Consider the following 17,464-nt stretch of genomic DNA (forward strand, 5'->3'; position numbering starts at 1 on the left):
TGTTCAAAAATATCCCTGAAATATGTAGGAATATATAAAAGATGGAGTCTGATTCTGAACAAAGATTTATTTTCTAATAAATGTTTAAAAGTCGAATGGTTCCCATAAATCTCAAAGAATAATCTACAAATTACCATTCCCTTTCTGAGCTGCTATACCTATTATAGAACTGAAATACTGAACCCCAATCCAGCAGGAAAAGGATGCATAGCCTACTCTGAATTATAGTCAAATCCACGTGGTGAGATGTAGTAATTATTTCATCGTCCATAATAGTTTCTGCAATATTAGAAAATTTCATGTAGTAGTCAATTAAAGGAAGATCAACCCACTATTGAACCAGTAAAACACACAAATTGAAGGTTATTATGAAAGAAGGTCAGTCAAAAGCAGATGCTTAACACAGGGCTTTAATGTAATACCATTTAGTAACGCAACAATTGGAGAAAAATGAAGAGTATTTTATGGATGAGAGAAACTGAGGAACACATCTGATGGAGTGGGCATTTTACAAGAATGGGACAAATAACCAGCATGTAAAATCATAATGTAAGTGCCTTTTAAAGAGCTGAATACTGCTGCTGGTCATTCATTAATGTGTCAGACTTCTAGGTGCACCTAGAAGGCTGCACCTTCAACAAAGAGTGAAAAGAAAACCAAGAAATGACTTTTTGTTTTGTCTTTCTTTTTTTGGACAAACGTTGCTAAATTACCCTTGGAAAGGCAAATGAACAGTCTACTGATTTATACTTGTTATTCCACAGCTCAGCTGGAAGAAACCGTAATGTCAATGGAGGGTAAAGAAGGCAGATTTCTGGAAATGCAATGATCCCACACACTTGCTTCAAGGAGAAACCTGCAGACATATTTTCAGGTCTTGCTAAGTAACTGTTTATTTGCACTCAATACATTTGGGAAAGTCTGCTACATAGCTAAGGTCACTGTGACCACAGAACAACAGATGAAAAGGATAAAGCACTGAACAGTAAGAAAAATGCATCCCACCCTCATAAGAATTTAAGTGAACCAGTAAAAAAACTGAAGATAAACAAAATAAACAGATACAGCCTTCATCTTTTATGAATATACTTCCTCCCCAATATCTCCCCAATATAAACACTCTGGAGTGTTTATATATTCAGTGCAAGGAACAGTATCATCGGTACATTTGAAACACCTCTGAAAAAACAATAAAGCTAAAAAAAAATCTAATTCTGAATACATTTCAGTGTGGTGTAATAATGATGTTATTACACTATAGTGATGGGGGAGAGGCTCTGATAGCACCCATCTGCATTCCACATGAAAAAACAAACCTAAGATCATTTCTTAAAAATTATACAAGCCACATACTTAAAAAAAGTTTTGAACAGGACTGCTTTATCATGTAATTTAAGACAGAACTGTTACATGAACTGCAAATAAAGACTTAAAAGATTTAGCAGCTACAAAAATCAGAAAACTCATGCTAAAAGTCACTTCTCCATAAATACTTTTAGCCTGTGTTCAATTACAGTCAATTCTGAATTGGCTCGCCTCTGGATTACACTTCTAAAGTCTTTACACGGAGTAAAAGAAATGGTAAAGATGAAGGACACTATTCTATCGTGTACTTTGACCCTGGAAAGGTGTGGGTCTGCTTAATAAAGGAAGAAACATACACATAATCACAGTAAAGCTTAACACTATGCAGAGCTCATAAGCATTTTCAGCAACGGACTGCAAGCTGTGCTGTGAAGACAATGCATAGCAGAGAAGAAAGCTGGGAATTTGGGGAAATTGAGAAGGTAAAACAGTGTCAACACAGTGGAAGATGTGATGAAAACATCTGCCTCTACTCTGGTAGCGTTCCTTAAGAAGCCACCTGCTTGAGAAGGCCGAAGCCCAGACACTCCCAGGGTGTGAAGAATGAATGCCCGAGCGCCACATTATGCCACCTCCTCCACTAACTGCAAAGCTGTCTGGGAACTGAGCTGTTCCAAAGGCAAAAGAACACACATACTTCATGGCCTAACCAACATCAAGTGAAAAGTTTTTTTCTTTTTGTATGTCTATTTTTAATACAATTTTAACAGAACCTTTATATAAATTTGGGCTTCCATCCAATCACTCTCCTCAATTTCCTTAGGAGGAATTGAATAATGGAAGCAAGCAAAACAAGATTATAACCACAAATGACTGCACTTTAAACATGATTATCAATTTTAAGGGACAAAGACACGTGAATGTTTTGTAATACCAAACTTAAAAAACAAAATCAGTTACTTCAAATTCAGCCCCCTAGCATTTTTAAAGGTTGGTGTTATTTCTGCATGGACAGATTAATATATTAAATTAAGCCAAGATTTTTAAAGACTGACAAAGTTCTATCACTCTATTTTAAAAAACAAAGATGTTTAAAAACAAAAAAAATACAAGTTAGTTGCTTCATGTTACATTTCACAACCATTATGTTAAATGCTTTCTTTCTACAGAAACAGGGTCCTTTATGTCACAACTGCAATTATTTACTGCTAGATGTTTAAAATTACACGGGCTAGTGTTCAGCTGGAACCTGTTGATGGTGACTCTGAAGGTTTTCTGAGTTTCAACCTAAGATGTGCCAGGTCCTCTCCTAGGACCCACACTTTGCAGGGGAAGGGCAGGGAGAGGAAATCACAGATCAAGTTCTTAAGATTGTTTCACTCTCTTCGTGGCTTTCTGTTTCTTGGTGATCTGTTCAAAATTTCATCCTCCTGTTGGTTGAAAAAACAAGAAATTCACTATAATTAGCATATTTTTTAAAAAAGTAAAAGTTCACCAAGTTTTCAAATGAGCCAGGCTGAGTATAACCCATCTGAGGAAAAACAGGAAAAGAAAAATGATTGGAAGAAAATGCATCAAAAACAATGTTGGCTCAAAGGTGGTGGGATTGTATATGTTCTAATTCAGTCTTTGTTTTCTAAATCTAACCTATAAGCATTTTCTTTAAAAAGGACCAGACACCAGGCTTTCACATGTTATCCTGCTTAATCCTGAATAACTACTGGCCTGTGGACACATTAGTCCCACTTTGAGGCTGAGAAAGCCTCAAAGATTCATGAGGACTAAAGGCTATCAAAGCTGAGTCCCACATAAAACTCAAGACTACAAACCCAGTGCTCCTTCTACTCTACACACACTTATTGTGTGAGGAAGTTTGGGGAATATAAAAACAGACTGGTCCCTACCTGAAAGAACTATGCATTCTAGTTGAGACAGAATACGTCCACTGAAAATATAAACAACATTGACCTTTATCAATAGAAGGGCAGAGTTGTGGTAGCTGTAAATGGAAACTGGGTAGTTTCCAGAAAGGATCAGAATGAAACAGCAGTGCTTAGAAAAGGGACCTTGGTAAGAAAGGTGTGGACTATTCTCTTTCCCTCATACCTCATATCCAATCCACCAGAAAATCCAGATCAGAAGCTCACATCCTTCTCTCCTATCACCCTGCTCTGGGCCACCATATCTTGCCTGGATTATTACAGTAATCTCCTAACTAGGCTCCTTGATTCCCCCTGGTCTGTGAAAAACATAGCAGCCAGAGTAATCAGGTCTGATCACTCCTTTGCCCCAAAGCCTACAATGGCTGCCCATTTCACTAGGAGGAAAAGCCAAGCCCCTACAACAGCCTAGGAGGCCTCACCTAATCTGGAGCCTTCCCCATGTTCCTTTGCTCCACCCTCTTAATCTACTGACCGTACTGGCCATCTAGACTACCACTTCAGGCCCTTGTACCGGCTGTTCTCTCAGGAATGCTCTTCCCATGGACATCTCCATGGCAAAGTCCTTTATCTCTTTCAAGTCTTTGCTCAAATGTCACCTCTCCACTGAGGCCTACCTACCATCTTTTAACATTACATACAACACACCCCGCCTCCAGCATTTCCAATACCTTTTCCTGTACAACTTTTATTTTTCATAGCCCATTGCTTTTTAACATACTGTTCTCATTTACTTCCTTATAACGTCTACTGCTTACTGTCTGTTTCCTTCCACTAGAATTTAAGTTCCCCAGATGTAGCGTATCTTTGCCTGTCTTGTTCACTAACAATACCTGGTACACAATGGGTACTCCACAAATATTTATTGAATGAACGAAAGAATGACTCCATCAGCAAGAGGGATAAAAATTTTAGAATGCAGTGATTTGTCCAATAAATATTTTTAAGGGCACAGTGAGGAGAGGTAGATGATGACACAGAACTGTAAAATAATAACCTGAAGCTGCCATCTTAGAAAGCATTTTGTTAGTCTTTCCTTACCTTCTATTTATTACAGAAAACCATTTTCAGCACAGAAAATACTTTTGAGATTCAGATGTAATTTGAAATTTAATTTTTTAGTGCTAAGAATTCCACTTTTACAAAATTGGCTGTAATGGAATTTTTACTGCCACAGCCATTGAAAATTACCCTATGAAAATACTCTCTACTTAAATGTACCTTCACTGAGTTGCTTGAAACATTAAGATATACTCTCCCCCTTTCTATTACCTCTGCTTTAGGTTTCCTATCTTCCTCCTCTTGACTGACAGTGCCACCATCTTCTTCAACGTCACTTTTTTGCTTCTCTTCTAAGACAGAAAACAAAGCAAAACAACTGAGCAAAATCTTATACTTGTTTTTGGTAACTAGAAAATCAGCATTAGAACACACCTCTAGAGTCTGAAACAATCTTGACAGTAACTTGCTTGTAAGGGTTTGAAACGTCTTCTTAGGATGTTGGTTTAAAGCAGATATTTTGGGGTCTACTTCTTACCAAGTTTCTCTTCACCTTCCTCCTCCTCATCTCCCTTTTCCTTTTCCTCTTCCTTTTCTTCTTCGTCCTCCTTCACATCTGGTTGAGGAGCATCAGTCTTCTTGTACTCCACAGGATTGGGCTGTTTCTGAAATATTCCCCCAAAGCATGACAGTTTTGTTCACATTTTATGTATTACGTTACCATATAATTACCGAAGGCCTATGAGCAAAGTTCTGTACAAAGGCTATATGCTGGGGTAGATACAAAGAAATGAGTAAGATGGAATTCCTGCTTGAGAGCTTCCTCTTCACTGAGCATGCGTATGGTTCAAGGTAGAAGGAACAGTAGAAGCAAAGGGGTCAGGCAGGAATGTGCAAGTCTAACTAGTCAAAGGTGACTGAGGTACAGATATGCAGAATAGTGGTGGGGGGATAAGGCTGGAAAGGAAGATTGGGGATCAGGTTACAAAACATCTTGAATGCAAGGTGAAGCATAATCCTCATTTAGTAGAAGTAGAGGGTCTAAACAAAATTTTCTTTTTTTTGATTGCATATAACAAAGGCTAAAGAATAAGGCTGTATCAGCCCTACATGTGTTTTGCGGGGGAAGGGAGGGTAGGGATGCTGAGGGAGAAATGGATAATGAGAAATCAAAGACTGAATTATAAAGTATATGAATAGAAACAGCTATGCCAGAAGGAAAAGCTAGTTTGTGCCCAGCTGGCTCAGTTTTATATCTCTAAGTTGTTTTTTTCTTTTCTTTCAGAAAGCTTCTGCCAAATGTGAAGGAGAGTAATATAGTAGGCTAATACTATTAGAAACCGAGGGGCTAACAATCCTACTTCCATCTGGCCACAATAAATGGCCACTGAAAGTAGTGAACAGGGTTTCAGAAGTCAACACCAAATGTGGCCCAGTCACTACTGAGCTGCTACAAAGAAAAACCTCAGGCAATGTATCTTAGTTATTTTTAACAATATAAGAGTGAATCAAAATAAAAAAACAAAGCAAAAACAAACCAGCAACAACTCATACCTTTCCAGAACAGCAGAAGAGGATGACAAGAAATACGGGCAGAGCTACAGTCAAAATGTAGACCACCCAGAGCCATGGGCGCTCCTCGGCTGCCTCAATCATCTGCCCCACTACACCTGGCTGAAAAACAAGACAGGACTCATTTCAAGTTTTGGCTTTTGACACTAAATACAGGCTGTACTGTCCCACTGTTCAATTACCGCATGGCACTACTCAGGCACCTTTTTCAGAGGATTCAAGCCTAGATGTTCACACAATGTAAAAAGGAAATAAGAGAAAAATTTCGATTTTCCTGCTCTCTTTATCATCAAGGGGATTTCCCCTTCCTAGGTGTGAAAGCTGGCTTCTTAATCACCTACAAAGGTTTCCTTAACCTCAGGGACCAGTGAATGAAGAATTTCTTGATCTCAATGTCTCTCCAATTCCCATCTTGGCCTTATGACCAATTATGTGAAAATTCCACTTATTGGGTAAACCAAGATTCAGTATTTAAGAGTGCATTAGCATATACCCTAAATGGCAAATTTTGTTAAATATCTTAAAAAAATTTTTTTTAAATTGGAGTATAGTTGATTTATAATGTTGTGTTAATTTCTGCTGTACAGCAAAGTGAGTTAATTACACATATATCCACTCTTTTTAGAGTCTATTCCCATATAGGTCATTACAGAATAGAATTGAATAGAGTTCCCTGTGCAATACAGTAGGTTCTTTTTAGATATCTATTTTATACATAGTAGTGTGTATATGTCAATCCCTGTTAAATGTATCTTAACACAATTAAAAAAAAATACCCTACACATACCACAAATACAGACTCTAAAGCCATTATATTGGCCTAATGAAATCACGTCCAAAGCCCCAGTGTTTTGTCTTTAGCAGACAAAGTCACACTTTCTATGCCAACATCCCCCAAAAAGGGAAAAGACAAATCTTAGAAGATAGCTTTTCACAACAGAAGCAATTAGTTACCTGTAATAAAAGACATAAATGCACAATAAACAAGCAAGCACAAACCTCAGCAGCCCCATCCGCAGCTTTCTTCAGACCCCATCCATCATTGGCCCAATCATCAACTACTCTTCTATCACCAGAAACAATAAAGTTGTCAAAAAAAATGTCTGAGGTCATAGACCACAGTTCTAAACCAATAGCACTAAAAGGAGTCATCTTGAAAGGCTCCAGATCTTCAAAGAAATCTGGATTTGGTATTTTCCGGGGTTTCCAGATTCCCTAGAGAAAAATATTTTAAAAAATCATTTCAGATAATGATCACCACAAATTTATGGTGAACCTAAATAAGAATTAAGATGAATTCTGCATTACCTGCGAGTTAAGTGCTGACTTTGTAAAACTTAAGTAACAGGAAGAAAACAATAAATGCTACTGATGCCTCTAAGACATCTGGACTCCAGCTACTTTCAATTTCATCCATGACCTTGATCCAAACACCTTGCTCTACCTGGCACATTCCAACAGCCTCCACTCTTATCAACTAACTGCTGGTAGGAGTGGGAGCATAAATCAGTACAGACTCCTTCAGTGGTGATTTAAAATGTACACAATCTTCAACCAGATATTTCACCTCAGATAACTACCTAGAGAAATAGTTACCACATATACTCAGACATTTACAAGGAAAATTACTGCAGCAAGGACTCTAAAAGCAAAAAATGGCAATTCACCTAAATGGCCATCAACAAAACAGCTAAAGCGCAATTTTTAACTTATCTTATTGATTGCACAAGTACATTTAAAAACAGAAAAGTATATACATAGTAGATACATAGAGATACAGACCTACACTTTACATTTTGAAGTGTGACAGAGTAGAAATTAATGATTTTAAATAATTTGACTAGAACAGAAACAGAAGTGAGACCAGGGTCTGAGTTGTTACATTTCCATAGTAAACTTAAAGCTTTAAAATATCACCACCTGTATTACCATCTCATTTGAGCCTCACAGTCTTTTTATAGTTGAAGATACTGAGGTCAAGCAATGAGCTGACTTGTGTTCCCTGACTTGTGGTCAGGGAACCAACTCCCATCATAATCCTCTATCCACCCTACCACAGAGATTGCCAAGTTGGATCCACATGGCAGCAGGGTGCCCAAACCACAAGTTTTCTATTTTTTGTTTGCTTTTAAACACAAGTTACAAAGCAATTATGAAAGTTCTTTCTAGTTTCTAGGTTTACCTTTTCAACACTTAACACACAAGTTTTCTCTCAATTTTGAAGTTTACTTTGTTTTCAATTCAATAGTTTGAATACAGGGGATCAACCTGGCAGCCTCACTATAGACAAAACTTCTATCTGAACACAAAGAGATCTATGAAACCACAGAGAGGTACAAACCTGGTAGTTAGGATTGTCAATCATGGGCGGCTTCCATTTGCCCTTATAATTAGGGTTGTCAATCATAGGTCGCTGCCAGACACCACACCCAGGAGCCGACTCACACTTAGGGTTGGCAATCTGAGGAGCCTCCCATTCTCCATCCATATCTTCATCCCTGTGGAGATACAAACAAACTACAAATGGGTTCTGTGATGCAGGACTGTGAAAAGCTGCCCCAGGGCTTCCCTGAAATCCTGCAGAAATACTTTCACAATGTCGTACTACAGAGCATCATCTTGTTTCCACATTTCCAGTAATAAGGGTTTTTCATGACAGATGCATTTAAAAAAAGAGATGAAAATGTAATCAATTTAGTTTGTTGAGCTCTACACTTAAATTTGAGCAGTTAGCTGTATTTAAGTATTAACTTTTACTTCAATAAAAAAGCAGGCAATTTCAAAAGTTAACTAAAGCTCATACCAATCCTCTGGCTTCTCTGCATCTGGGTCAGGTACATATTCAGGTTCATCATCTAACCAGCCTTCAGGCTTTGTGGCTTCTTCATCTGGAATCTTAGCAGGGGCATCTTCATCCCTTAAACACAAAAGAAAAAGCCAATTACTGACAACATTGGCCAGAGAATCACAATGTGGTCCCACTTTGTGAATCTGAAACAGGGCAATCTAAAAATATGTAGGCCTTACTTAATCAAAAAACTTAAAATAGTTCCTCCTATAAATATCTAAAATCATATACAAGGGCCTAGTATGCAGAATTTATAAAGAACTCTTACAACCTAATAATAAAAAGAAAACTCAATTTAAAAACCAGCAAAGGATTGAATAGACATTTCTTCAGACATAGAAATGCCCAATAAGCACATGAAAATATGTTCAACATCATTAGCCATCAGAGAAATGCAAATCAAAACCACAATAAGATACCACTTCATACCCAGTAGGATGGCTATAATAAAAAAAACTGATAAAACTAAGTATTGGCAAGGATGTGGAGAAAATGAAACCCTCATACATTGATTGTGAGCAAGTAAAATGGTACAGCCACTTTGGAAAACAGTTTGGCAGTCCCTCAAAAAGTTAAACTTTTGGGTCTTTACCCAAAACTTTACCATATGACCCAACAATTCCACTCCTAGGAATATACCCAAGAGAAATGAAAATGTATATTCACCCAAAAACCTATACATGAATGTTCATAGCAGCATTATTCATAACCACAGCCAAAAAAGGGAAACACCCTAAATGTCAATCAAATAAGGAATGGATAAATGAAATGTGGTATTATCCACACAATGGAACAGTCTTCAGTCATAAAAAGGAATGAAGTACTAATCCATGCTTCAACATGGATGAGTCTTAAAAACATTATGCTGAGCAAAAGAAGCTAGACACAAAGGACCACATATTATATTATTCTATATCCAGAATGGGCAAATCCACAGAGACAGAAGGCAGATTAGTGGTTGCCAGGGGCTGGTGGAAGGGAGAAATACGGAGTAACTGCTTCATGGGTATGGGCTTCTTTTTGGGTGATAAAAATGTTCTGGAATTAGACAGTGGTGATGGTTGCACAACACTGCAAACATACTGTAAAACCACTGAACTGTACACTTTAAAGGGTGGATTTTAGCATGTGAATTATGACTCAGTTACCCTTAAAAGTTCATCAAGAAGTACCTAATTTCAAAGCTTTATGCAGTTATTGTTAGAGCCACTTTAGCTGGTAAGCAGAGACATCTTCTATTCTTTGTCAGGATTATGCTTGGTTTTGAAATTTGCTAGTTTAAAATTGTGTAAGAACTTAGACTTGTATATCATTCAGCTGATCTTTCAAGCTGAACATTCACTTCTCCACCCCCAAAATAAAACAGCTAGTTAAGGAATACAATACTGAACAAGGCTGAGTCGAAATCTAATGTTCACCAAATATACAAATAAACTCACCCACTACACCAGTGCAGCATAAAAGTATCAACTAGAATTTAACTGTGAAGCCTAAGAGGATACTTACAAGTGGAAGATCAGTTTTATCACTTCTCTTTGTTCACTTCCTGACATTTCCAAAAGTCACCATACCAGAGTTCAAAGATGGTCACATACAAGAGTACAACCCACCTGTTTTCTTTTCTTACCACTCTCCAATTTGCACCTTATGTAAAAGGCTACTCAATTTCCCTCACACGTGTTAAGCTCACTCCTATTCGTCTACTTTTGCACCTGATATTCTCCTTCAACCAGGGAATACCATTTTCCATCTTCACCAGTTAACTCTTGCCCACTTTCAGTTCTCAATTTGATTTGCCCAACTCCAAGAAACTACTGAAGTTAGGTATACCTGGTGCTCTGGTCACAAGTAACACATATTAGACCATTCATCCCATGCATGCCAACTTCAAGTGCCTGTCTCACAACTAGACTGGGAGTTGTGTAGGCAGCTGGTGTGCTTGTGGTTTTGTATTCCAGTGCTCAACACAGAGCAGAGATCTCCTGAGTATTGTTTAAATAGTAAAAAGGTTATTTTTCAAATTAAAATTTAAAATTTTAGGACTCCAGCTTTAAATGTGAATTCATAGAAGCATTGGAAAGGCCAGGCCGAAAGACCCGAGGTTCTGCCACAAACCAACCGTGTCACCACAGGCAAACTCTATCATCAGTTTCAGCATTTGGTGGCTTGTAAAATGGTATGAGGCAGCCCAGATGATCACGATGGCCCTAGTAATCACTAGGTGGTCACTACTATTTTCAGCTATAGTAGTCTACATTTTTCCTAACATTTAGACTGCATCACAGATTATCCAAATTATCAGATTTCAACCACCATTCAATTGTTCAAGCCAAATGGAATGTATGAAATGCTCCACTGCATTCAAAGACAGGTCCCAAAGACTCACCAGTCATCTGGCTTGACAGCATCAGGATCTGGTATTTTTGGTCTTTCATCCCAATCTTCAGGCTTCCGGTCTTCTGGGTCCTCAATTTCACGTGAAGGATTTACAGGAGGAGTCATGTCATTTAACAGATTCCCACTGTTTACAACAGACTGGTCCACTAATATTTCAAAACTATTATCTGGATTCAAGACTGAAAAAATTAAATGCAATTTTAAAAAGTTAATTAGCCACTCATTCCCAAGCTCTCTTTACCACAACACAAACAATCATATTTCTAACAGAAAGCAGAAGCATGGAGTAAAGACCTTGGGCGTTAGAACATGGTCATGGAGCCTTATGCAAGTTAGCACGCTTTTTCCTTATCTGTAAGTCGTAAATGTTAGTTCTTCAGGTTTTTAGGAATTAGAACAAATGACAGGTAAAATTTTTACACACCAAAAGATTCCATGTATGAACATTAAAAACATCAAAAAAAAAAGGTACATAAACTAATGCAATATTGGTTTGACACAAATGGTTACACACCAGTCAACAGGCAAATAAGTTTACTTATTATAACTGTCCCCCAACAGAAAAGGCCCATTTCCTCATTTTTTGAGTTGGTATTACCACTATGTTGCCCAAATTTCAAATTACACAAAATTTCAATTACATGTGGTTTATTAAACCACGTGTCTACTCAGGTTGTACTTTTGGAATCCAGTGAAGAATGCAAACATAATTTTAAATCCATAAAGGTATCTTAAGTGTGAATTATGCTAAAGCCTGGATCCTACATCTAAAAGCCTAATAGGCAACTGACTAGGTCACAGAACATCCAGAGTACTATGGAAAATGACAGAGTACTATGCTGCTATCCTCAATGACAATGAAGGTTATCAATGTTATCAGTGATATCTACTCTCACAGAAAGATTCTCATGCTTTTGTGAAGAGAAAAAGTGAAATATAGCACACTTAACTTCTAATAAAAATTACATGTGTCTATACATATATACATGTTTATTCACATATAGCCAAATACATATCACAGTGTTGATATTTCAGATAATTTTAAATGTTTTCTTTTTGCTTTCTTTTTCCTTTTAAATTCCTATGCTGAATATATATTACTTTTGTTATAAAGAAGAAAGGTTATTGCATTCTTTAGGAAAAGAGGCATGTCTATATGTGATCTCAAAGCAGCAGGAAAAACTTCATTAAATAAAAAGACCCATTCCAATGTCCAAATGATTAAACTCAACTGTCTAGGTGTTGGAGCATCCAAACAAGTTCAACTAGAAGATACTTTGAAAAAAACTGTATACATATTTCTATTGTATGTCCTATAACTTAACATCCCATCAACAAGAAAATAAACAAAGGGAGGAAATGAAGGGTGAGGATCAAGCAAAGAAGCTCTTTATGGGACATACAATCTTATTCTTAAAATTGTTTCAAACCCTAGCTCTCAATTCAACCTAAGGAAGAGACATTTTAGTGCTGAGAAATTAAGTTCTTCTCACAACTAATATTAAGTCAACAGAGATTCTTATTTGCAGGCTTACAATCTTTAAATTAAATGGATGATAAATGTGTAGTGCCATAAAAACCAAAATTTATTAACAGTTTTTCTTACTTAATGTATAAAGATGTGTTTTCTTATCAGTAAAATAGGTCTTCAGATCTGCATCTGGCCTCTTAGCATGCTTTTCTTCATATACACCCGTTTTGGGGTTTTTGTGGCGAAAGATGAAGTGCAATTTATAGTCCTCTCCACATTTATCTGGACCAAACATAATCGTGTAAGGGGTCTTGTCGTGGAAGTGATCCTTCAGAAACAAAAATGGATTAAGTAACTCAAAGTGTTGAAAAGCAACCTTTCAAAAGTGTGATATGTCCTCTTATAAAATCCCAAATAGTGTCCTATTACAGGAAAAGTTTATTCATTTATGAGGTTTGTACAGATACCAGTGAAAAGGAATAACCAGAAATTACCGGGAAATTTTACATGAGAATATATGAAAGTGCTTAAAAACACAAAATAATGCATATACCTAGATAGTTACTGCTTCTTTCATAAAACAAAGAAATAAGTTTGCTAAAACTAAAAATTACACAGGACAGAAACCAAGGATAAAACAAAACAGCTTTGAAATTTACATTTCAAATAAAAAGCACAGAAATGTCAAGGTCAGTATTTCCAGCCTCCAAAATATTTCAACAGCAGGAGAAACGGCCTTATTTTCACTGGTCTTAGAAAATTTTCTTTCCTTTTCTCTGAGATTCTTAAAAGGTAACTGTGGGAGGCCACATAAAGAAATAGGAAGTACCTACCAGGTTGAGCTCTGGGGTTTTGGAAAGTAGTTTCACATAGGCACCACCACATTCTATTCCATTTTGGAAATTAACCTCATACCTAATTTCAGAGAGAAAGGCAGAGACCATATGGCATTTTGAAAGATCAAATTTCTTAATTTATTTCCCTTTCCCCCACTTTGGTCACATGTTTTATCACAGGTCATATGTGAAGATTCCATCTTCTATTGTTATACTTACCCAATCCCCCAAAATTAACTAAGTAAAAGAAAATTAAATCTTAATGCAGATTCCCAGTAAATACTATTTGCAAAATCCAGAAGTTCATTTGCTATCAGTAGGAAAAATAGCTGATTTATTTCAAAATAATTTACTGGGCATGAAAAAAATGTTACATTACAGGATGCTTAAATACATCCTAAAATTCCTACTGTAGCATGTAATTATTCTCATAATTTTTTTTTACATAGAGTAATAGTTTTATAATATAATGTCTTCACTCTTCCTAGAAAGGGTCTATCAAGCAATTGTTTCACTCACTGAATAATGAGAGGCTTGGTATCAAAGATGAAAGGCTTGTTCAGTTTAGCAGAGATAGCATGATGCTTGGCTCGAGACATCAATACAAGTCCTTTATCGCCTGGAAGTTTTGTTTCCTTCATTTCATCTACCTCCCATTTTCCTGCAAGACAACAAAAAGGTCCCACTCCCTAATTACACCTCTGAAGATCCTGAAATCGTAACAAACAAAACTCCAAGTTGTGCAAATCCATCATACTGACAAATGTTTAACATGTTCCATTTACCTCTGAGAGCTGGTCTATTAATATTAAACACACATAATTGACAAATATTAGGATATGGTTTTTAAAAACCTATAGCACATTCATTCTACCAATGCCTAGAAAAGACCTTCCATTTCCAAAATACAGCACCATGGGTAATAAATCTCCTTCCATTTTACGGTGTAAAAATAAACATTAAACAGGTCTAACCCTATAAAATATAATAGAACACACAAAGAAAGCAAACTTCCAGTGAAAAATCTTAAAATGTATACATACTCTTTTTTTTTTTTTTTTCCCCGGTACATGGGCCTCTCACTGTTGTGGCCTCTCCCATTGCGGAGCACAGGCTCTGGACGCGCAGGCTCAGCGGCCATGGCTCACGGGCCCAGCCGCTCCGTGGCATGTGGGATCTTCCCGGACCGGGGCACGAACCCGTGTCCCCTGCATCGGCAGGCGGACTCTCAACCACTGCGCCACCAGGAAAGCCCTAGACATACTCCTTTTAAACTAGTCTTGAGAGATACTATGGAAATACATCAAACCTCAATCTGCTATTATATCTAAATCAAATGCAACTCTCACCATCATATTTGGCAATTTCGTCATCAGTGTCATCTTTCTTGGCTTTGGATAAAATCCACCTGTAATTAAGACATACCCCTAAATTAAGATTCAAATTATAGTTGGCCTGTAAAAAGAAACAATGTAAACAATAATAAAAATAGGAACTATCCAGCTCTTCTTAGCCTACCTAACCACTGTACTTTCAACTTTTAAATGTCATTCAAGTAGTGATAATATATTGTACTCAACTCAAAAATCTGTAAGAAAAAGTACCAAACCCATGAAATAATTTCACCTTTTAAGACTCAAGAGAAAACAACTTTCTCAAAGAACAAAATACAGGGTGAAGGGAAAAGATATGGAAGCAAGAACCACATGTTCTAAAACACTATTTTCCTAAAAGGGATGAAAGATATAAAATAGTTAGACATTTCACTATATAAAATAATATCCAAAAAGGAATACACTATCCCATCTTATTTATATGATGTCTGCCTCTAAGATTTTTTCCCCCTAAGAAACACTTACCCTGACAGAGTTCCTCTGTCAAAGCTATCAGCAAAATACACTTCCCCTGTTGGAACTGGAGCTTTGTAGGTGACCTGTGTTAAATATAAAAATGAATTAAGAATTGAAATATTCAGCAACACTCCTTTCTCAGTAGGATCTATTCTCTTGATTTGCTTTCAAACTTTCATAGCTGGCCCTCGAATTCAATCCATATAACTTATCTTTGGGACAATATAACAAAGGCTGACAGAGAGGTCAATAAAAATTTTAGCAAATTTTGCTTTCCCTGTGATAAGGATCCAAAATTTACCTTCATCCTTTGGTTATCTCAAGAGGCAAAATGAATAGATTCAAAGACCACTTCAAACCTTTGGAGATGGAGGAGTGCTGGTATCTGCTTTCGGTTTTGAGTCTTCTACCTCTTCAATGACATCATCAAGGTCATCCTCAATGTCAATCACATCATCTTCATGTCCATCATGAGCCTGAACAAGAGCAGTTCCAAGCACCAGTAACACACACAGCAACCACTTCCCTTCCATGATCTAAATATAAAAAAGGGTACAGTTAAATGCATCATCTCCTTTTAAAAAAATTTTGTAAGACCACTACATGGACCACTTATTTATTTGTTTTTTTTTCTTTGCGGTACGCGGGCCTCTCCCGTTGCGGAGCACAGGCTCCGGACGCACAGGCTCAGCGGCCATGGCTCATGGGCCCAGCCACTCCGCGGCATGTGGGATCTTCCCAGACCGGGGCACAAACCTGTGTCCCCTGCATCGGCAGGCGGACTCTCAACCACTGCGCCCCCAGGGAAGCTCTAACCCCTCTCTTATTTAAAATTAAGGCTTTCAAATCAGAACTTCATTGTAGTTCATTTTACAGATAAAGAAAGTGAATCCAGAATGATAAAGCGGTTTTCCTAAAATCAGTTAGTTAAAAGATTCAATTTCAATAAAAATTTCAAAATAAAACTCAAACATAAACAGGTGTCCCCATATAGAATATCATGTTGGCTACACAAATTTATGGTGTTCAGATACAATTTCAAACTAAATTCCTGCATTTGTAAAGAGCTCTACAATGGACAAAGCCCCTTTTACAGGTTAGTTTAAATGAGTTAAAACATTACAATGAAGTAACAGAGGAGCTAACTAGCCTCACATTAAACACTTAATTTAGATGCTGCTGCTCTTGTCCAAAGACCATCAAGTGTAGATATGGTTTTAAATTAGTGTTTTAAGACTCAACAAAAAAATATATTAAACCACAGACCAGCTATCTTTACCTCTTATTTTCTAAGCCTGTAAGTGCCTTATGTATTGTATTAGACTGTCATGGATGGTAGTCGGTCCTTTTCCCAAAACCGCAGACCTAAAGATATAAAAACTGAGCCACATGGATGCACAAAAAGATTTGGTAGTAGGTAGTATAGAGTTTCAATTCTCCAAGACGAAAAGAGTTCTCTCTGGAGATGGATGGAGGTGAAAGCTGCACAACAATGAGAATGTACTTAATGCCACTGAACTTAATAATGGTTAATACGGTAAGTCTTATGATAAGCGTTTTTACTACAATAAAAAAGATTTTAGGGGCTTCCCTAGTGGTGCAGTGGTTAAGAATCCGCCTGCCAATGCAGGAGACACGGGTTTGAGCCTTGGTCCAGGAAGATCCCACATGCCATGGAGCAACTAAGCCTGTGTGCCACAACTACTGAGCCTGCACTCTAGAGCCCGTGAGCCACAACTACTGAGCCTGTGTGCCACAACTACTGAAGCCCACGCGCCTAGAGCCCGTGTTCTTCAACAAGAGAAGCCACTGCAATGAGAAGCCCACGCACCACAAAGAAGAGTAGCCCCTGCTTGCCGCAACTAGAGAAAGCCCGCGTGCAGCAACGAAGACCCAACACAGCCAAAAATAAATAAATAAAATAAAAAATTTTAAAAAAAAATTTAAAAAAAGAAAATAGCTTAATTTTTTTTGGTGTCTTATACATCAACTTATTCCAATGCTGAATTTGACGCCTAATTCCTTATAAACTCTATAATCCTTTAAAGTGAGTAACAGTATGTAGAACTAGATTTTCACATATCATTTGGTGGTATTTCTTTTATTTACATATCTTGGGTACTGTTTTCACAAAATGAAAGAAGGTAAAGTTCACTGGACTCCTAAATGCTTAGCATTTAGGCAGTGCAGAAAATAAAAGTGCTAAAAAAAAAAAGTGCTAAATAAAATCATAGATAATGTTTCCT

The 17,464-nt window shown here is 37.2% G+C and overlaps 1 protein-coding gene across 1 annotated transcript in view; it reads right to left on the minus strand.

Moving 5' to 3' along the window:
- Positions 1 to 392: 392 nt before the first annotated feature.
- The window catches only part of CANX (calnexin), a 32,159-nt gene continuing 15,087 nt past the window's right edge, over positions 393 to 17,464 (minus strand). The window contains exons 2-15 of the mRNA XM_060144423.1: positions 15,578 to 15,754; positions 15,228 to 15,301; positions 14,718 to 14,776; positions 13,888 to 14,029; positions 13,366 to 13,447; positions 12,668 to 12,860; positions 11,051 to 11,240; positions 8,620 to 8,733; positions 8,158 to 8,314; positions 6,816 to 7,031; positions 5,799 to 5,918; positions 4,783 to 4,909; positions 4,518 to 4,597; positions 393 to 2,735 (exon numbers count right to left, since the gene is read on the minus strand). Of these exons, the coding sequence (XP_060000406.1) occupies positions 2,682 to 2,735; positions 4,518 to 4,597; positions 4,783 to 4,909; positions 5,799 to 5,918; positions 6,816 to 7,031; positions 8,158 to 8,314; positions 8,620 to 8,733; positions 11,051 to 11,240; positions 12,668 to 12,860; positions 13,366 to 13,447; positions 13,888 to 14,029; positions 14,718 to 14,776; positions 15,228 to 15,301; positions 15,578 to 15,751 (1,782 nt within the window). The 5' untranslated portion in view covers positions 15,752 to 15,754 and the 3' untranslated portion in view covers positions 393 to 2,681. The remainder of the gene's footprint in view (positions 2,736 to 4,517; positions 4,598 to 4,782; positions 4,910 to 5,798; positions 5,919 to 6,815; positions 7,032 to 8,157; positions 8,315 to 8,619; positions 8,734 to 11,050; positions 11,241 to 12,667; positions 12,861 to 13,365; positions 13,448 to 13,887; positions 14,030 to 14,717; positions 14,777 to 15,227; positions 15,302 to 15,577; positions 15,755 to 17,464) is intronic.

Source organism: Lagenorhynchus albirostris, chromosome 3 (genome assembly GCF_949774975.1).
Source record: "Lagenorhynchus albirostris chromosome 3, mLagAlb1.1, whole genome shotgun sequence".
In the NCBI taxonomy this organism is placed as follows: domain Eukaryota; kingdom Metazoa; phylum Chordata; class Mammalia; order Artiodactyla; family Delphinidae; genus Lagenorhynchus; species Lagenorhynchus albirostris.